The 22,117-nt window shown below is 27.7% G+C and overlaps 3 protein-coding genes across 3 annotated transcripts; 2 read left to right on the top strand and 1 right to left on the bottom strand.

Annotated features, from left to right (window-relative positions):
- Nucleotides 1–844: 844 nt before the first annotated feature.
- On the top strand, nucleotides 845–2,689 carry LOC132930754 (uncharacterized). Its single transcript, XM_060996790.1, has 2 exons — nucleotides 845–1,781; nucleotides 1,969–2,689. The coding sequence occupies exons 1-2, from the start codon at nucleotides 1,774–1,776 to the stop codon at nucleotides 2,507–2,509; spliced, it is 549 nt and encodes a 182-aa protein (XP_060852773.1). The 5' UTR covers nucleotides 845–1,773; the 3' UTR covers nucleotides 2,510–2,689.
- An 8,701-nt stretch (nucleotides 2,690–11,390) lies between these two features.
- Nucleotides 11,391–14,279, top strand: LOC132932015 (uncharacterized). Its single transcript, XM_060998178.1, has 3 exons — nucleotides 11,391–11,528; nucleotides 11,610–11,727; nucleotides 13,465–14,279. The coding sequence occupies exons 2-3, from the start codon at nucleotides 11,720–11,722 to the stop codon at nucleotides 14,027–14,029; spliced, it is 573 nt and encodes a 190-aa protein (XP_060854161.1). The 5' UTR covers nucleotides 11,391–11,528; nucleotides 11,610–11,719; the 3' UTR covers nucleotides 14,030–14,279.
- A 2,960-nt stretch (nucleotides 14,280–17,239) lies between these two features.
- LOC132917977 (uncharacterized) lies at nucleotides 17,240–22,117 on the bottom strand. The gene is made up of 8 exons (XM_060979002.1): nucleotides 22,000–22,117; nucleotides 20,587–20,754; nucleotides 20,065–20,267; nucleotides 19,811–19,955; nucleotides 18,408–18,541; nucleotides 18,221–18,343; nucleotides 17,517–17,582; nucleotides 17,240–17,460 (listed from the first exon to the last, which is right to left on the bottom strand). The coding sequence occupies exons 1-8, from the start codon at nucleotides 22,076–22,078 to the stop codon at nucleotides 17,293–17,295; spliced, it is 1,086 nt and encodes a 361-aa protein (XP_060834985.1). The 5' UTR covers nucleotides 22,079–22,117; the 3' UTR covers nucleotides 17,240–17,292.

The raw sequence follows: 22,117 nt of genomic DNA, 5'->3' as shown, positions 1-22,117 counted from the left end.
CAAACTTATAAGTTATTTAAATTGAATATTAAATGTAGGTATAAAATATATAAATAATTTGTATTAATAAATTACAATTTATAAATGATATAAATGAGACTGATAAACTATAAATATATTTAATTCTAAGTTATATAGGGCGATCCGCTGAGATACAAGTAATCTTACATTTTTTGAAAATATTTATTTTATTTTATAATATAATTTTATGTTATTTAAAAAAACAAAACATTTTTTTACAATATTTATAATTATAGTTTTTTAGGTTTTTTTTTGTTAATTACCGGTATATAATATTATCATAACAATTTTTTTTATCTGAAAACGAAGTTTGATGAAATGGAAATATAAATAATAGAACATACTTAAGTAATCGTAGACTTGAATAAATATGAAAATAAATTAAATTAAATATAAATATCAATGCACTTTATATAGCGTAAAAAAAACTATTTGATGAGATTTTTAATATAGTTTTCTATAATTTATTTAAACAGTTGTTAAAAAGTTAAAAGATCGACAATAAAATAGTATTTACTGTCAACGTAGTACGATGTATTAAGTATATTTTCATGAAAAAGTGTTTTATATAACTACAAGTATAAGGTATGGCTGATGAAAACATCACGTGGTATAGATGTATATGTGAATTACACATTATTATAATATATTAATGTATATTTATTTTTTAAATAATTTTATAGCAAATTATAGCAAAACATAACTAAGAATTTTTTAACGTATTGACTGTCATAGTAGATTTTTTGGAACCTAACCATATAGTAATTATATATTATACATCATGATCTATGAACTTATAATACCTATGACAAATTAGATCCCATGACCGTTTAATCATCATTTTTATACTATTTTGATTTATAAAAACACATAATTTGTTTATTTAAAGAAAAATGAAACATAATAGTATAATACTATGAATTTGTTTATAAAATAATAAATGCAAATTAGTAATAACTTACAATAATTTAACTTAAAATCATTAACAAATTTGCTGCTGCAGAGAGAATAAACAAAATGTATGTATTTTCCAACATATTCGACCGTTAATATCGAAAATCGTATAGATATTTGTACACAACGATAGAATGTTTTATCAAAGTCTCACTCTTTATGACATATTATATGCTCAAATAAATATACTCCGCACGTTAGACGTTATTACGTAATACGTCTATATATAATATGGAATTCCGATATAAAATAAAAAAAACAAATCATAATAATATTAGAAAAAAAATCCATATCATAAATAACATGTTATAATTTTTCGATTAATAACGTATTGGGTCTGCAATGACCTTGCAGTAATACCGTTTTTCCGAGTAAAATAATAGAAAAGACGTATCTTACCGTTTTGATATTAACGTCGTGTTGTTACAGGTGTCGTAAAGGCGCAGTTGCGTGCAATTACGATAATAGTGTGCATATTCCTCGTTAATGCGAAGTATTGACGTTTTCGAAAATGTCACTTTTGCCGGTCGAGGGTGATTACGCGACGGGCTCCCGAGATCCCCTACTACCGAACTGACCATTCGAAGCAAACGACGACACCTTCCGCAAGAGAACGTCTACTATATAAGCCCAGGACGACAGTCGAAAAGGCACATTATTCGATCAGTCGTCTCTTCGAACGCACAGAGCACTTTACCGAAAGTCTCCACAGCCAAACAAATCGATCGACATCACTCGACGAACACTCGAAATCAACACTCTTCGTAAACCTTCAACAACAACAACAACAACAACAACATGTTCAAGTGAGTCTAAATTATCATTATTATTATTATTACCAACGAGTACAGACTTCGCGGTCGACGAATTCAACTCGACCGACGTTTTCCATATTATAAAATACACTCGCGAGACTTTTCGAATACGTCGGATGATTTATTGTGTTTATATAATATTATGATGTGACACATTAATAACGAACCGATTTTGCAGGTACACGATCATGATCGCAGCCGTAGTTGTGGTATCGGCGTCTCTGGCCAACTCCGTGCCGGCCAACTCTTCCCCGATGGTGGCCAACCAATACGACCCGATGTTCGGCGCGGCCACAGCCGTACACAAGAACAAACACGTCAAGCCGGACAACCACCAGCCCATGTTCGCGGCCGAGCCCCAAAACGCTGTCGGCAACCTAATCGAGTCCGGTCTGTCCCACCTGCTCGAGGCGATCAGCGTCCCGAAGAAGATCATCGGCAACGCGGTCAACGGCGTGGTCGGTCTGCTCAAGTCGGTCGATCTGAAGAAAGTCATCAAGATCGCCCTGATCGGCGGCGCGGTGGTCGTGTTGGGCGCAGTGGCCGCGGCCGGCGCCGCCGGTATCGCCGCCATCGTCACAGCGGTGTGCGCGGTACTTCCGTACTACCGGTTCTTCTTCGGCGGCCACAAGGGCGAGGCTACCGACTCCGAGATGGACGTCATCAGCGAATTCGTGTTGAGCGCGTTCAACAAATACGACAGTCAGCACAAGGCGTAATGACGCGACACGTAATACTGAATTATTATTATATACGTATATATAATTATTGACCGTTCGATTTTATTTATTGTACATTTTTAATATTCACGACTAGCCGATAACGGTTCACCTATATTTATATTATTTATATTGTATTATTATGTTTCGAGTGTGATTAAACAATAAACAAAAATGTTGTACTCTTATACGCTATCTTATATACCTATTTATTATTATTATTATTATGTTTATTCGTGGTGTCCATATATACTATACATACTATATTCACTTTATGATCATAGTAACCCGTCGTGCTTATTGCACCTGTAAAGTGCACTCTGCAGTACGACGACTGCACATATAGTAGCGAGTGATTTATATACTGTCTGCGTGCAGGGCCGGTGCTAGGTTTTGCGAGGCCCTAGCCAAAATATTCCTGATGGCCTCGAAAAAAGCTTTTACAAATCAACAGTGAAAAATAAAAAGATACATTTCAGTATTTTAGTATTTTACTACTGTAATTAGTTTACCTAGGTACATTATAATGTTATTATAACTATGTAACTAATAAACGAATTTTGTTTTTTTAATATGATATAATTTATAATAAATATAATTATTTATAAGTAGGTACATAAATAAATAAAAATAATTTACTAAACTGAAAGTTTAATTATTGGAATAAACAGTGGCTATTTATTAAGTAGGTACTCTACAACATTTTGTGCACTACGAAATCACAAATGTGTACTACGGAAAATAAAAGTGTACATCTATGTCTTAATAATAATCAAGCTGTAATATTTTTCCTAATAATTTATAAAGCTATTGCCTATTAGTAAGATTAATACAAATTTAATTTAACTATACTAAATAAACTAGTAAAAATTATTTTGTTAAGAGGCCAACAATAGGACAAAATCGACCGTAAAGACATGTTAAATGAATATGTAAAAACAGTAAAAAAAAACGTTAATTTAAAATTTGTTCATAAAACCATTTGTTACAACTGATAGGTACTATCATTCTATTAATTTGTAAATATTTTATGAATTATAAACTATTTTAATAATTATTTAGTTATAATAGGCAAACATAATAAAATGAAAAATGTTCACATTAATAATTTGGATACTAATAAGTATAAGTATAAAAGCAAATAAGTATTCTGTATTATATTTATATGTAACACATTACATATTTTGATGATCTGATAATAATATATTTGTTAACATTTTAATTTATAAATACTTTTATAATAATATTTAAAAAAATCACTAATGACCAACGTTAAAAAAAGAAATAGTGTATTTAATATATATTAAAATATTCAACATTTTATATTAAATTACATTTTTAAACATTAATAATAATTATGTTTGTTTATTTTGATACTATGAAATATTTATTTAATTTTATACCTAATTGCATCTCATATTATTATATCGAATTATTTTTAATGCATATTAAAATAATTATAAGATAAGATTTTAAATATTGTCTTTATAATAATATTTTTAATAACAACAAACGTATCATATTTAACTGTCAATTAATTGTTAGTGGTTTTGAATTACTGATATTCCAAATTTCACTTATTAGTTATTTATAATAAAAAATTCTTCTGCGATATTAACCCATCTAAAATGTGCAGTTATGAATGACGAGTATGTGGTTTTGAACGACGCACATTAAAAATTAGGTATTAAAGTTAGTGGATATCGTGGTGAAATTGAGTAAAATTTTATATGGGTAACGTCCAACAGGAAGTGGATAAAATTGTTTATGGGTTTTGTAGTAAAAACCAGGTACAATTTTATGTGGGTTACGGTTATAAGATAGAATAGAGGCTTAAATTATTGGAGAGGTATGGGTTTTGTGTTCAAAACCAGGATTACATGTTGGTGGGTTATGAGTTTTTTATTCAAAACCGGGTAAAATTGTTTGTGGATTTTGTAGTTAAAAACAGGTGCTATTATATTATGTGTATTACGGGTGGTATATTGTAAAAGATAGTTTATTTGTTGATGGGGTGTGTGTTTTGTGTTCAAAACAGGGTAAAAATGATCGTGGGTTATGAGTTTTGTATTCAAAACCGGGTAAAATTGTTTGTGGGTTTTGTAGTTAAAACCGGGTGCAATTATATGTATGTTACGGGTGGTATAGTGGAAGAGAGAGTTTATTTGTTGATGGGGTGTGGGTTTTGCGTCCAAAACCGGGTATACACGATCGTGGGTTATGATTTTTGTACTCAATACCCTTTAAAATTGTTTTTTGGTTTTGTAGTTAAAACTGGGTATATTTTTATGTGGGTTATGGCTATAAGATAGAACAGAGGCTTAAATTATTGGAGAAGTATGGGTTTTGCGTTCAAAACCGGGTTTACATGTTGGTGGGTTATGAGTTTTGTATTCAAAACCGGGTAAAATAGTTTGTGGATTTTATAATTAAAACCAGGTACGATTATGTGTATTACGGGTGGTATAAAGCAAGAGAGAATTTATTTGTTGATGTGGGGTGTGGGTTTTACGTTCAAAACCGGGTATAAATGATCGTGGGTTATGAGTTTTGTATTTAAAACTGGATTAAATTGTTTGGGGGTTTTGTAGTTAAGACCGGGTATAATTTTATGTGGGTAACGGGTATAAGGTAGAAAAGAGGGTTAAATTGTTGACGGGGTGTGGGTTTTGCGTTGAAAGCTGGTAAAACTGTCTGTGGGTTTTGGGAAGCGAGTTACAGGTTATATTATACAGACTTATATTAGGGTTATGGGTGTAAAGTTTATAAGTGGGTGAAATGTTTCGGGGTTATGTGTTTTTTGTTGAAAACTGGGTTAAATCGTTGGATGGCTTCGTTCTTGAGACTGGGTACAATTTTATGTGGTTTTTGGATATAAAGTAGATATAAGTGGACCGTATAATTTTTTGTTTGAAATTGGATAAAATGTCTTATGAGTTTTGGGATGTAATGGGAAAACAATATTAGAATACACTTCCTAGGAAATTACATGTTATAAACAAAAAAAAAACAATTTTATAATAATAAAGTATATTGATATGACTATTATTATTGTTTTTGTATATGTGTCATAAATGCAGTATAATAAAAATAATTAAAATTTTATAAACTTTTTTGTACTTGAGCAAGTATACAATTTTCAATTTTAATAATTACATTTGGAAAATATTATACAAAATATAATTAATACTGAGAAATAGATTTGTTTTTTTTTAAGACATTTTAGTTCAAATTTTAAAATTATATATTTAATGGAAGAATTTAATAGTGAATTGCAGGTTCTCGCAAGAAATGTATTTTTAGAAAAAAAAAAATGTAATTATACAGGTAGAAGTATAAGTTGAAGACTGCAAACTAGTGTTATTGTAAAGATTAAATTGAGTCCTAAGTATTGAATTGAGTCTCGCAAAGACTTTTGGGTTATCGGAGTTGAGTCCGACCAATATTTTTAGGTTATTCGAGTTGAGTCCCTCAGCCTATTAATGATATATATATTTATTACTTACATTGTTTTTAATAATAATAATAATAATAATAATTATGTGTAATATAATAATGTTAATATTAAATAGTGGCTGGTAAAAATTTAAATGATACAGATTTAAAAAAGTCAAATCTTCAAATTTGCTTATTTATGTATTTGTTTGTCTGCTACCGTAAAATTTTTTTTTTTCTAATGCTTCTTTACATGGTCTTTTTACTTTGCTTTTTAATTTTATATAATATGTATCAGACTGTATTCCCAGAACAGTGTCCACAAGAATAAAAATATTTGGGTGTCCCGAATAGAAAAAAGGATTTAATTTTGAGTGAATTTTACTGTGTAGGTTGTTATGACATTTTATCTATACGGACTTAATTCAAAGATATTAATATAATAAGCTGGACTCAATTGAAACACATAAAAGTAGCATGGAATCAATTCACTGATTGTAAATACTATAGTTCTTTTTTAGGATAGTTGATTTAAGTTTAAATAATTTATAATTACCTATATAAAATAATTTAATCGTTTAACTGTGATAAAAAAGTTGCACCTTTGGTACTTGAAATCAAATAACTTATGTAGAGAGAATAACATTCAAATGGGTAAAGCAGCATAAGGTTTTAATACCAAAAGAATGACTGTGCCATAGATAGATAGTTTTTAAGCATAATATATAAATATTAAAAAATATTAAATATAAACTACCGTAATATATTATAGAATGTGGTTTTTGATATTTCTAAAGTAATTTATTTTACTATTATGAACGCTATACATAGATTGAATTATTTTTATCCCAAAACATTGCATATTTTATAAACATATATTAATATTTATGTGACTACACAATATATTAATTTATGTTAGATTAGGTGTCGCAATTCTAAAATCGAAGAACTTTATTGTTATCATGCATGTGAAACATATTATGTTCTTGTTTATATTAAATTAAAATATTATCTCATTTTTTTTTTTTAGGGTATATATTTTATACTATATTATGTAATCGTATTTTTAATATATGTAAATTATTTTTTGGATTATTATTCATTAAATATTATCTTATAATTTTTCTGTTTTCATTCCAATGAAAAGAGATAATTATATATTTAAAATGTTATGAATAAAGAGAAAAATTTTCTAGATATGGATGATGCGTACTTTAAAGAGTTATAGATTGCATGCTAAATAGCTCACACTTTTCTTTATGAATTAAATAGTACATTTAAGTTGAAGACTGCAACATAATTATAGTTATAAACTCCACAAAAACATGCCATAATTTTTGCTGTATTTCAAATCGAACCGTATCAACTTACCAAAAATTTGTGAAATTACAAATCAAACATTTTTTCCGAATATTAATGATACTTGACGAAATTAATAATGATTCTTTAATAGATAAATTATAATATAGTACATTTTTATATTTTGTAATTTAAAGTTTAACAGTAATACATTTTTTTAGTTTATTTAATTTCTTTTCAATTATATATTGTTAAAAAATTATTTCTGTCATAAATCTTGATAATTAAATATAACACTCCTCATAATGCATATCGGATATGTTTTTATTAGTTTCGTTAAACAATGCAATTTCAAAAATATTATTACAAAAACTTATAAAATTTAAAATAAAATACAAATACAAGTGTAATATTTTGATCGAATTAAAAATGATAAAATTATTAAATTTATCAACGTTAGAAGTCACTTTGGCAATGTATATTATACTATGCACATAAATAAATGCTCATACTTCAATACTCAATATGCCCATAATACTAAGGAAATATGTGTGCATTTATGGTGGATTATTGTTCTGTCGCGTTGATTAAAAATTTGTAACACAATTTTTTTATACATCTATAGGACTATACATAAATATATAATTATTCTATAACCTGGGAAATTACAACGACGTATTTTCGAGCTTGCGTATTTTATGAATTGCGCGTTCAAAAATAAAATATACGTCTACGTTAACCAGGTAGTAAATTTTCCGTGACAATAAATATTTATTTTTAGTTTAAAAAGTAAATTTAAGTCCAGAAATAATATAAAAACAAACTTACATAAGCACGACTCAGCCGACAAACTTGTGACGTATATACAGCACACGTGAGAATGATACTACTACAGCTTATGCTCATCTAAATTGAGAATATTGTGATTTTTAAAAGACAAAGCAGAATAAAATTTAATATTGTTAATTATATTGTTCACTTCGCTTATTGAAATGTTAGAATCGTTCACAGTATCTGACAAATTACGACGATTGCCATTCGCTATAGACTAATAGTTCATGGTTGCTATGAATATTATTAATTATTATAAATTATAATAATATCATAAATCAACGGTTATTTTATAGAAGTCTTTGAGGTTTTATATGATCTGGTTTTCTATTTCAGCTGTTTGCATAGCAAATTTAACTACTTTTATAAATCAACACACAAGTTTATAGAGATAGCAAAATATGAAATATTTATTTATTAGTACGAATTATATTTTAGTCTACGAGTATGATAACCTTAATAATAATTAATATCATATAATAATATTGTTAAATATTTATTTAAAAAATACGATTGAACGCATTACAACTTAATGTAAGATGTTTTTACAATATTGCATCACTCGTAACGTTTTTATTTTTTAAATTTACCTAAACCTCATAATTTTAATGGGTTAAGGGGAAGAGGGATCTGGACATTTTCGGTTTCATATAAAATGTATAGACAAAATAATAATAATTTGTTAAATGTTATGGGTATAAGGACGTTAGTGTACCATACTATAGTATACCTTTTGAATATTTGGAATTATAGAAATAAATAATGGGCAATACGGTATGGGCGGTTTATTGGTCTGTCGGGTTGTTTGAACATTTTGAACATTAATTTTATAACAATATAATTATTTTATGACCTGAAAATGGAAAAACGACGACTACGATGTGTTTTCAAGCTTGCGTATTTTATGTGTTGCGTACTAGGAAATACAGTATGCGTTTACGTCACACGATTAGCAGATTGCCCATCTAAACATTAAATGTAAGTTCCAAAAGAATAGAAAAACAAATTCGTGTAAACATCGACTCTTCTGGTGAAGTCTGGCTGTACCATATCTACAGCCCAAAATGTAAAGTAGCAACTGATACGACAGTTGTGCAATTGTTTAATCATTATCTGCTTCTGAAAACGTTCAGAAAGAGTAGGTACGCTTTTTTAGCAGAGTTTGTATCTATATTTTTTTTTATGAACTTATAGTTCATATGTATTAATGTATCTTACGGTCAGTCTTGATAGCAACCAATTTATATTGAAGTTTATTATAATTTTGTAATTAAAAAGATAATACAATATTAATATTAATAATAATATATTGTTTTACTGATTTACATATTTTGCGACTCGAGAAAACATAAAGTGTTACCTGATGTTTAGTATAGACATAATTGATATATAATTTGTAGTGTTATATTTTGTCGATAATTAGGTACATATTATGTAAATAAATAAATATTTTAGCTCATCACAATTTACACACATGTAATAATGCAAAGTAGTCTCATTAAGTACTTTAATTATCACTGATTATTTATCCAAAATATTTAAGACCTTAATGTTGATAACCAATATATCTTAGTAATATATACCTATACAACTATATATTGCTATTATAAATACAAATAAATAAAATAAATATTTTTTTTATAATTTTTTTTACTATTAGGAAATTATAATAATTAATAATAAATGGGTATGCTGGATATATTATTTATATTTTTATTTTCTCAATAATGATTACCAAATATACTTCTTCTGTTTAATGTCTTTACGATAAAATTATATGAATATGCAATAATATTATTATATTATATTGCCTACTTATTATAGTTAAAATACAACGTACATTAAGACTACCTAACGAGTAACAGTTAGGTCCTAACCTATTAATTATTTACTTATTTCGTATATTCCTATTAATTTATAATACTTTATTTAGATTATTATTATAGAATCCAGAAATATTGAGAAACATTTCCGACAACACAATTTAGTAGTTACCTATTTAAAATGTATTATATAATATTATGATTTGTTTATGTAATATTTGATATTTTCAATTATCAAAAAAAATGTACACGATTTTAGAGTGTATATACCGGGGAAAAAATTAACTTAATGTGACGATAAAATCAATTAACTTATAAGTTAATGTATATCAGGGAAAAAATTGTAACTCGTTAGGTTAGAAGTTACTTTTAAATAATAGGTAATTCGTTATGTAACTTACTTAAAATTAACTTAAATTTTAGCTCGTTAATGCACACCATTAATCGAAGATAAATTTCTGTTCTTACATAATATTATAATCATAATTACCCAATATAAATGTGTGTGTGTATGTGCGTGAACGATTTGAAGAAATAGTGGAATTTTCAAAAATAAAAAGTTCATACTTAGACAAAATTAGATATTTAGACATTTCTTTATTCATTTTTCAGCCTTTACCTGTATGAAAGAATAATTCTGGAGGATTAAATGGAGAACTAAATCAATTTTTGATGAATATTTCAAGTTTAAATACTTACACGATATTTGATATTTACCAGTAAATTAATTATTTTTCCTTAAACAATTTTTGATATTTTATTGTGTTGAAAAAAAAAACGCTTGCCAAGTTAGAGATAGGCAAGTAAACTTTTTTGATTTTCAATTTTTAGAAATGTATTAATTGTATGCGATATGTATGTATAATGTATTTTATTTTCATTTTAATTTAATTTAATGAGATAGATCTCCAAAACCTGAGAGCGGATTTTGTTGTTTGGGGTGTTGTTAGGTTCACAATTTTATTTGAGTAATATATATGTATAGTATATATAATAATGAAAAAAAAAACCTAAAATTAGTAGGTACCTATATCAACATACTGTATATGATGTTTTTAACTTGGTTTTAATGTTACGACTCAGCATTTTGAGAATTTACCGAACCTGAATCAATCTTTTGAAATATAGAATGTCGATAGCACCTATACAAAAAAAAAATATTATATTTACTTCCCTAAAAATTATTTCATTTTAGAATTGCAAAAATTCGGTTTTTTTTTTAAGATTTTGTGTGTGTTATTTTACGAAGACTTCATAATTAAATTACATTAAATTGTATGAATATAGAAAAATATAATCTTGTCCCATTCGATATAACGATCACATGTTTTATGGAATATGCGAACTAGTATAACACGAATAATTTAAACATTTTAATTAGTAATACAATGAAATATATTCTTAGTTTCTACTATTGACTGTTGTAATAGGCATCGAATTAAAATAATAGGGAAATCGTATATGACAATATTTTGTTACCTTACTACCATTACCAGCTGCCACAGACATCGCACTAGAATACGTTTATGTTAATCGTGTGCAAATTACTCGTTAATGCGATATAAACGATCGCATTGTGGACAATTTCTTTTTCCAGTTACCAAATTTCGTGGAGTTCTTGAAAACTACTGGTACGTGCATTATGATTTCAAATTGACGCCTTTAAGGCCTACCTATTGCCTATATATAAGCTCAAAGATAATATTTTAAAGTCACACTTCATTTGACACTCATTCGAACATCCTCTACTCGAACGCGCCTCCACGACAGCCAAGACTCCTAACGAAGTCGATTATAAGATACAATTGACGGAACCATCATCATGTTCAAGTGAGTGTTGTTTGTTTTAAATAATTATAAAATATAATATCATCATAGCTATATAACGTACCGACGTTACCATCACGGTCTAGAACAAAATTAAAGTTGGACGTTTTTGAAATTGTTTACAAATAAAACGAAAACTTATATGATAAACTCTAAATTAAAGATTATATTAAAACTCTGATAATATATTTGCATATTTTACTACTAATATTGTTCACCACTAAAACACCACTTAAAACGTTCGATCTTATTCTCAAATCATATTATATTTTAAATACATTATATACATAATATATTTAAATTATTGTTATGATTATTTATTATTACTTTTGTTGTTATATTAGCACGAGTACGTATATAACGCATGTTAAAAATATTATTATTATAAAACTTTTAAAAATTGAAGTAATTATACCTATTATCAAATATCCGTAAACACAGAATGTTATTTTTTATATAACACAGTTATTTACTTAAAGATGTACCTAATGTAGATTCAATGTAGGTAATTTCAGATTTAAGCAATCGAGTATTAGCTCTGGAGTGACGGGCTTACTTTTATTTCTTCATATGAGCTCGAAACGAATTCTTCTCATTAAATTTACTTTAAAAGGGTACGTTATTTAGTTAAATTTCACCAACAACAGTGAATACTTATTTAGAAAAATTAAAATTAGTTCTCTAATTTTTAGAATTCTATATTCCATGATCTTTATATTATTCAGTTATTTTAAATGGCTGTTTACATTATCAAAAGTCTTTGACACACTGAGATTCTTTTTATTCATATATTAATACTACCTATATCTATCTTATAAATATAAATCAATTGATGATGTTTATTAATAATATATTGATATAGCATCTTAAATTACATTATATTGTTATACACTTAATTAAATAAATTCAGATTAATCTTAAATTTGTTTTTTTTTTTTATTGTTATATTCTTTTCATTTTATATACTAATATAATATTATATAATTACTAGCTGAATAACTCTATTAATAGCGTGTTAAATAATCGTATATAAATTGTTTTTTTTATAATAATTAAACTTTTTAAAGCCTAGCCACACGTAATATATAATATTTTTTATAATTTAACTTACTTTATGATATTTATAACTGAAACGACAAATAAAATGAAATTAAAAATAATAATAGTGATTTACTCGTAGGCTCAATTGGTACACACTTGTGAAAAAAAAATCATTAAATTATTTAAATAACACGCTAAAAAATTGTAACATTTAAATACAAACCCCCTTCTCCCTCCCCTCAGACAAAAAATAATGAAAAATCGGTTAGCGTGGTGACACTCAGGAGAATACTTTTAACAACTCTGTGAAAAAAAAAATTAAAAAAATTAAAATTGTGTCGTCACAAAAGTGGAACATAAAAAAGTCCCGTTCTTCTTATATATATATATTAGGCTAAGGATTTTATTAAATAGGTAGCCAGCGATGGTATGTCAGCTCTTTTGAATTTCATTGCTTTAAACATGAAAATTCAATAACATTTTTTTGGTTTTGATACATTTACGAGATTAATTATGATTTAAAATATTAACTTAATTCATATGCTAAATGTATTATTTATAGTTTTATTATTTTACTGTTTTTTTTTCGCTCGACGTTATAATAATTATCCGTTGTATCCCTAATACCCCTCGATGACAATCAACAAAAGTGTGAAATCACAAATAATATAATAATTCATAATCAATGCGTCCTTGCAGGTTCACGGTCGCGTTTTTGATCGCAGCGATGGCCGCGTCGGCTTCGCTGGCCGTCAGCATACCGGCGGAACACCGGCCACAGGAACCGGCCGCGGAGGCCAGCAACATGGTGGTGCACAAGAAACACGTCAAGCCCGACAAGATCGTGTTCATGTCGGAGGTGTCGTCGTCGCACGGCGAGGGCGAGGGCGATAACGGCGGCGGTAGTGGCCTATTGGAATTGGGTATGTCCGGACTGCTGGAGGCGTTGAGCGCGCCGAAGAAGATCATCGGCGCCGTCGCCGGTTTCGTGATCGGCAAACTCAAGTCGTTGGACCTCAAGAAACTCGTCAAGATCGCGCTGTTGGCCGCCCTGGTCACCGTGCTCGGCGCCGTGGCCGCCGTGGCCGTGGCCGGTCTCGTGTCCATCGTGTCGGCGGTGTGCGCGGTGCTGCCGTACCTGAGATTCGTGTTCGGCGGCCACCACCACCAGCAGGGCGAGTCCACTTCCGAGTCGCAGATCGACCTGGTCAGCGAGTTCATGACGAGTGCATTGGAAAAGTACGACGTCAAGCGCAAGGCGTGAGTCCAGGGCCGCCGCCGCGCCGCCGAAAACGCTCAACCGTTGTCACGGCAATAATATACGGTTAACATATTTTTATTTATTGTGCACCTAACACGCCGATATCGTTTGACTTACTGTATTTTATAATAATAATATATTATATTATACGCGCTGTGCACAGTGTTATGACGTAGTATTGCTGACAATAATAAACTAAACACAATTATTATATTTAACTTTTATGTTCAATGAATAAAACATTTTCGTGTTACGTGTGTATGAGACAATAATATTGTGTTACGAAAATATAATGATAATATTATAATGATGATGATGATGCTAATACGCTAAAGCGCGGCTGGCTCACATCGATAATCGCCCGGCGCGATACGCATATAATATTATGTTCACACGAATTCCGGTGGTAAACACCGCTGTAATTGTTGGCAATACCATACGGTCGCATATACATTGGTAGGTGTTTGCAACTATTTTACATGAATTCCCGCGACGTCTCTGTAAACTATAAGATATGACGTATAATATCGAGTACAGTGCATAATATATACTGCGGGTCACTGTCGGTTGAGCGGTGCACGCCGTTCTATATATGTTACGGGTAAAGTACAAAATACGGTTAGTGTACATATTACCCGGGTAATGTGAACACTACCTATACCTATTGGATAAAGTAAAAATACTAATTATAAAACGTTTATTTCATACATTACTCGGGTATTTTACACATTATCTACGACTGAGTGGTTAAAGTATTTTGATAAAATGTATACGATAAAATTACGATTGTAGATAATTGTTTTTGATTAAACACATAATATTTAGTACAGTGCTAGTTCGTCGTTCGTTTTAATACATGTGTCGTACATATAGATATTTAAAATGACTTCACGCGAAAGATTTTACGAATGTTTTTATAAAATAGTCAATGAAAAAAATAATAATTCAGTTTATTTATCGGCAGTTAAGTATAATGAAATAGTTTCTTAATTAAATAACTTTTTTTTTGGACTAGTATAATTTGGTTTTTGTTATTAGAAAGACTGTATAATTGAACCATTTTAAGTGTTTGATGCGTTGGTCATGTTGTAACGACGTTATCAGTTTACGATTATAGTAATACAAATACTTTATCCACAGCACACCGCATAATGTATAAATTGATTGGATAATACATATTTAAGGTGGATAATGTATACATTACACTATTCATATGGATAAGTTTCACATTACCCGGGTAATATGTACACTAACCGTTTTTGGACCTTACCCGTAACATATACATTATATCATATACATTATAGGGGTGGCCAACTTTAATAGACTTGCGATCGACCTCCGAGATTTTTTAGGTTGTCGCGATCGACCAAAAAAAAAAAAAAAGGTTGTCAATAAAAATAAATATGTATATTATATAATATGTACATGCGTGTTACACTTATTTTATTCAATATATCTGTGTATAATCTCGTTTTTCATAGTTATTTATTGCATTTTCTAAGTATAATTTTTATATTCGTTGATATAAAGATATACAGATTTACAGAAAAAATTCAAAAATTCAAGAAAATACGAAAGGGAGTCGTGATCGACTCAAATTCATCACGCGATCGACTGGTTGGCCACCCCTGCATTATATCAGTATATGATCTGCTATCGGTTAGGTATTCGATACGGTAGGTCCACTTGCGTTTTTCGCCGACTTGAAATCTGTGAACAATGAAAATGGTGACGAGGTAACGCGAATGGTGCAGTTGCGAACTGAGGTGCAGTAGAAACGCGTTCGTCGGTCAGCGGGGATGTTGTACCGTTCGAAATGTCTGCACAACAGTTATAGTACGCCTTGAGAAAACGAATAATAAAAATATAATTACTATTTAATAACACAACTAAATAATGATAATAATAATTATTATAATATTAATTACAACTGTTTATTTCTTACAAAATGTAAGAAATTAATGTGTATTTTCAATCACTTGCATAACTATTGACCAACAGTCAATGATTATAATAATATTAATATTTAGTCATTGAGGTAAAATTTTAAAATTTGTTTTATGACTGACAACAAAAATAAACAATTATTTTGGAAATTGACGTTATGGTCCGGTAGATTACGAGAATAATCTAGCAACTTGGCTAATGACGTTAACAATCGGCCACTGACATACATGTTATCTGCCATCCCTTATGGCTTATTACATAAGTATTATAATAACTGTGTTAAGGGTGACCATATTAACGTTTATAATTTATATTAACATTAAAACCACGAAAACGTGTAAAGCATATAAATATAAATAACTTGTTATTTGCCTTTTATCTCAAAAATTGGGTTCTCAAGAGAAACATAATAGCAAATTATTAATCGAGTAAAATGTAATCATTGATCAATAAAAAATCCTTTATTAAGTAATTTCATTAGCACACGGAATATAATATAAGCTGAAAAATAAAAAGGAAATTATTTAGAGCATTACCAACTATCAAGTTCATAATTATACTTGATACACAATTTAATGAGTAAAAAAGTAATTAAACATTTTGTGGTAATTGGTAAACATTAAGAGTTTAAGAACATAAATATTAGAGAAAATTATTTTATCTCATTTAATACCTATGTACCTTCTGTTTTTTGTATATTTTTTATTCGAGAATTAAGTAATATTTATTTAATGTAGGCTTTAAAGTTAAATAAGTTTCTGAGTATATTGTTTTAAATTAATTATTGTACATATTTATTTATTTATTTATTTAGTACAGTGTATCAACGTATTTAATAATGCTAAATTGAAAAAAAAGAAAAACACTAAGCATAAAATATCAAAAATCCATAATTTTTTAATAAAAATAAAATTACCAAATTAATGAGTTTGTAATTTTTGATATTAATTATTAATATTAAATTAAATATATATAGGTAAATATTATATTTATTTCTCACATTTTGCAAATAATAAAATTAACGAATGTAATTAATTAAATGTATATAAAACAAAAAGTGATCAATGTTATAAGTACTTATTGTATTATTGTTTTATTGCCTATGCTCAGGATAAATTAGATATCTAGATACTTCCAAGTTTTTAAATATTTTAACGTAAACATTAAATTATTTTTGATTAAGTCAATATTCTCTACTGTAAATGTTATTGTTGATGCTATTTTCTAAACTTAAATGAACAATGAATAAATGATTAGAACACATAATTGTTATATAATAACGTATATTCATTGTAATTATTTGACTTAGGTACTACTTTTTAAAGTCTATTGAATAAATTACAAGATTTTGTTTCAACTTTATTAAAACCATCTAGAATAGCGTTGAACGCTGGATAAGGGGTTGCACATTGACAACAATTATCAGGATCGTCAAAATCAATATAACGAACCATAAATCCAGCTCCATTATTTGCCGAAAATTTACCCTAAACATAACCAAATTATTAATAATACGCACATTTTGTTTACCATGAAATATTACTTTTTCGTTATATGACAATTGAGTATCTGAACACCAATCACATGCTATTTGTGGCTGTACACACATCTATAAATATATTTTTATTAATTTATTTCATTAAAAATTGTTAAGACTCTTTAAGCCCATTTATATATTATAAATGACTAATAATTGCAATAAAATTTATATCAATAGATTCGTTGGTGAATCATACGTAGTGTTATATGGTTTACTTAATATCTACATCAGTAGTAACTTAAAGTATACCTAGTTTATACCTATATTATTAAGTGTTTTTATAAAAATTTACTTCTCAAGCAATTATAAACGGAAAAAAGTGAAACATATGACGTATGTATAAGCAAAATATTTTCTTTCATTAGCATAATATGTAAAACTGTTATATTGTTAGTTTCATTATTCTAACAATAAAATGCATTTATAAGTATATATAGAAAAAAAATTGGATATTCACTTAAACCAAAAAAATTAAGAGAACGTGATTTTTAAACAAAATATCGAAAGGTAATTATTAGCTAATCAATATTTTACTATGTTTATCTTTCTAAGCTGTACCTATACCTTTTCTGAAAATCTCGAAACATTGTTTATATTAATAAATTATTGTTATTTTTTCTCTTGTGGGATAGTAATGATCATACTAAAAATTTAAGCTTATCTGATAAACAATAAATAGTTTATAAATGTATGTTTAATTTGTATACTTTTTCATTATTCACATCACAATTAGTTAGTGATTGATCAATTGATGTTGGACTTGTTCCAAATTTAAAATATATCTTTTCTTTTGGAAAACCGGCTTCCTGTAAGACATCATTTAATTTATCCTAGAAAAATAGAATAAATTACATGATTAAGATTTGCACTTGATTAAAAATCATATTTTAATACCAATGTGTACTTTGTATTTGGATCATTAATCGGATAAGATCCGATATTTCTTAAGTTAGCAGTGCAGTCGTTAAAGAATTCTAGAGAAATAACGTAAAAATCCATAGCTGAGTTTATAAAGCTGATATTCAATTCTTTAAAAAAATATTAAATACAAAAATTATTTTATTAATTTCTAAGCAAGACATTAATCCAATATATAATATATATTTGATATATATTCTTAATGTAATATACAGTGTGAATTCTATGTATATTAAGAATAATCAAAATGGAAATCAAAATACTCATAATTTACAATTAACCAAAATAGATTTACAAATTTATTACCATTATAAATTGTACAAACAATTGTGTAAATAATTGAAATTGGTTCGGTGAATGATAGCAGTATGTGCAGATTAAATTTAGAAAAATACAATGTGAAATATTCAAATGAGTCAACTGACAAGTACACAACGAGTGTACTTAATCATTAAGTAAATAACTGGAATGAACGTGTTAAACTTAAATTTCAATGACATTCTGAAGTTAAATAAATCTATATTAATAGTTTTAACTAAAATTATATTTTAATAAAAAAACAAATTATTTATGTAAGAATAAAAATTGATTTTAAAATTGTTAATTTATTTGTAATGTTTTTCATTCAATTTTCAATTTACGTTCTCTAAAAGATGTGAAATCGCCATTAGTTCTACTAAATTGTATGGATTTCATTTATTTAATGTTAAAATATCAATTAAAATTTATGATCGAATGTTTATATTTACAGACAATTAAGGACTAATAAATTCAAAAGTAGCTGCTTAACATTAAAAATTTAATTTTATTAAAAATATAAAATTTATTTTATTTTTACAATTAGGGTACTAAAAAATTCAAAATTTTCATAAAAAATATCCAATGAAAAATGAAATAAAGAATGTTTAATGAAATAAATTATTTGTTGAAATTATATTATATTGTTAAGAATCGCTTATTATATTAGTTAGTATAGTATATAATAGTATATAATAATATTGTACAACGGCTGTGACAGCAATTCCAGGCAAGCGCTGGCCCGGCTCGTATATTGCAAGTCGTGGCAGTTGGATTTTAAAGTAGGTAGTAAGACAGAACATTGATATTCCCTCCAGAGCATTTTTATTTTCAGGATATTTTATACAACATTATATTAATTATTAATTGTATTTTAGGTTTCCTTTTTGATTTTAAATACAGAAAGTAATAATTAGTTCAAAAGTGTATGTTTAATTTATTTGTGTACAGACTTCCTTGGACATCCGTAACAATATTTTTAGAAATAAGTCCATCATATAAATAACGAAAAAGTATGCAACGTGTATAAAGTCGTAACACACAATACTCATTATCATTACAAATAATACAAAGATACTCACTTTCAATCTTTGGGTCGATATACTGATCTATTAAAAATCGTCCACGTAAATCGAGTCCAATAATCAATTCTGGAAGAGCATTTTTTATCAACTCGAGATATTTTTTAGAATTTTCCGAAAATGTCGAAATTTTTTCGGAATCACACTATAAGAAAATTGACATTGATAATTAAAAATTATTCAACTATCACCCAAAAGAAAATTTTAAACAGACGATTTATTCATTTAAAAATTAAAAGTAATTAAGTACTTACGCCATACTGAAAACCTGAAAGTATAACACCAACAATCCCTGAATGTTCATCCAAAAAACCCTTTAATGCTTTTATTTCATCAAACGAGTTGTTTCCTCCATTAGACGATTCACAATTTAGCGCTACAGTCCATTCTTCATGGGTCTCATGTACGTAGTATATCATTACACGTTTACCACTTTTCAGCATATTGTCTAGAAGTGCTATGAACGTTTTAAAATACATTAATACATGATATATTGGTATATTAAAATATTTTTCAGTGTTCCTGAAAGTCGATCATTAATCCGAACTTGATTTTGTTTAATATAGAATTATTAAATTATTGAGTTATATTCTAAGTTACATAAAATATAATATGATATTGAGTGTCTGCATACTTATATGATGTTTAGTAAACATTGTTTATTATTCATTTAATCATTTCGGAAATTATAGTTTAATCATTGATTATGCATTTTACATGTCATAAATATTTATGTTTTCATAATAATATACATATAATTAATAGTAAAATATTACTAAAATCGCTGTTTGAATTGATATTAGTAGCATTGTATTTTAAATCCATATAAACTGCAAAATAAATTACAGTCGTGCACTTTTCGGGTGTGTCTGTAATTAGGACTTCCGAGAGACCACATTCAACAGTCCGTGACCCTATAAAAATACATGACGATGTTCCAGGGCCTAAACATCAAACAAAAAACACATAATCGTACTTTCATATATTTAAAATTTATTTTACACAAGTCACAAAGTTGTCCGTAATTGTCCCATACATATGAAATTTATGTTGGTTTAGGTGTATCTCAGTTCACAGAAAATTATCTGTTAGTGTCGGTGTGATCAAATCTCATCTTGGTAGGCTAGGCATCTTGCGTTTTGAGGATTTGATATAGCACCAAGTATATTTCAGTTAAACTTAAATAATCTATAAAGAATTTTTTTTAGGTGCAATTTTTACTCATGAAAATTAAATAGAAATATCGACAACCCATATTTTCAATTCGGTCTAGTTTTCTAGTAAGTAAAAGACTCCGATTAAAATAAAATTTTGCTTTTAAAATAAGATTAATATGGTATTAATACATGAATTTCTCTATAATTATTACTAAGGAGCGGATGTTTATGCATTTATCATATTTTTTATAACATCTAAATTAATGTGGAGTAAGATAAAAATTTATTTCATCACTCAAAGAATTCAAATTCATCAATCATATCATATTATATTATTATCTTTAAATATATTAATGTATTAATTTAACAATTTAAAATTTTTATACCAGATTCCTTATTAAATGTTATAATAGTTATTTAAAAATACTTAAAATAAATGATCTTATTATTATTTACTGGCATGACTATAGCTACCTATTCCATAAGAGTTTTTGTCTATATTAGTACACAACGCAATCCGTTTCTGGCTAACTGATTCTCTCCAATATTTTCTTTTACTAGGTACAAAAAACTTTTTTTTCTAGGTCTTACTAGAGGTTTTCTTTTTTGTGATTTCCATTTTATTGTCATTTTAATCCTTTCGTTTACTCCTTTTCTCATTATATGGTCTAACTCTCGTATTCTTTGACTTGTTATAACAATTATTAATGGTGCTAAATTTCTCTCTATCTTTTTAATCACGAACTTGCGAATTTTTATTTTTTTTTAGATATAATTTTAGCATAGGTGGTGAATAATGGGTATTATTAAGATTATAATTGGCATCCCCAGTGCCTTGTTTCCCAAATTATCGAACGTTTTTCAAAGTTTAAGTTATTTATTTTATAACAATTGCCAAGGCTTCTATAACTTAAAAAATGTATTTTCATTAAAACATTTTTCCTTTGACCAGTCGTTGTTAGTACCTCAATTTTCTCTCAAATATCTAAATCCGCTAAAATTAAAATATCTATATTTAAAAAGAAACCTTACCTTTTGAATTTTGAGATTGTATACCTACTGCTAAAATAAGAATGCTATTAATTACAAATAAAGAATGATAATAGTGCATTTTTATTAATTTTGTGTAATGTGCAGTTTTAATACATAA

This window comes from Rhopalosiphum padi, chromosome 1, assembly GCF_020882245.1.
Source record: "Rhopalosiphum padi isolate XX-2018 chromosome 1, ASM2088224v1, whole genome shotgun sequence".
NCBI lineage: Eukaryota > Metazoa > Arthropoda > Insecta > Hemiptera > Aphididae > Rhopalosiphum > Rhopalosiphum padi.
This window is presented reverse-complemented; position numbering and strand designations above follow the sequence as displayed.

Excerpts from the sequence above, each read along its gene's own strand:
- LOC132917977 (XM_060979002.1), bottom strand. The coding sequence starts at position 22,078 with ATGCACTATTATCATTCTTTATTTGTAATTAATAGCATTCTTATTTTA. Across the intron at positions 20,755-21,999 it reads ACAATCTCAAAATTCAAAAG|GCCCTGGAACATCGTCATGT; the intron begins GTAAGGTTTCTT and ends TTTGATGTTTAG. Across the intron at positions 20,268-20,586 it reads CAATTCAAACAGCGATTTTA|CACTTCTAGACAATATGCTG; the intron begins GTAATATTTTAC and ends AAACGTTCATAG.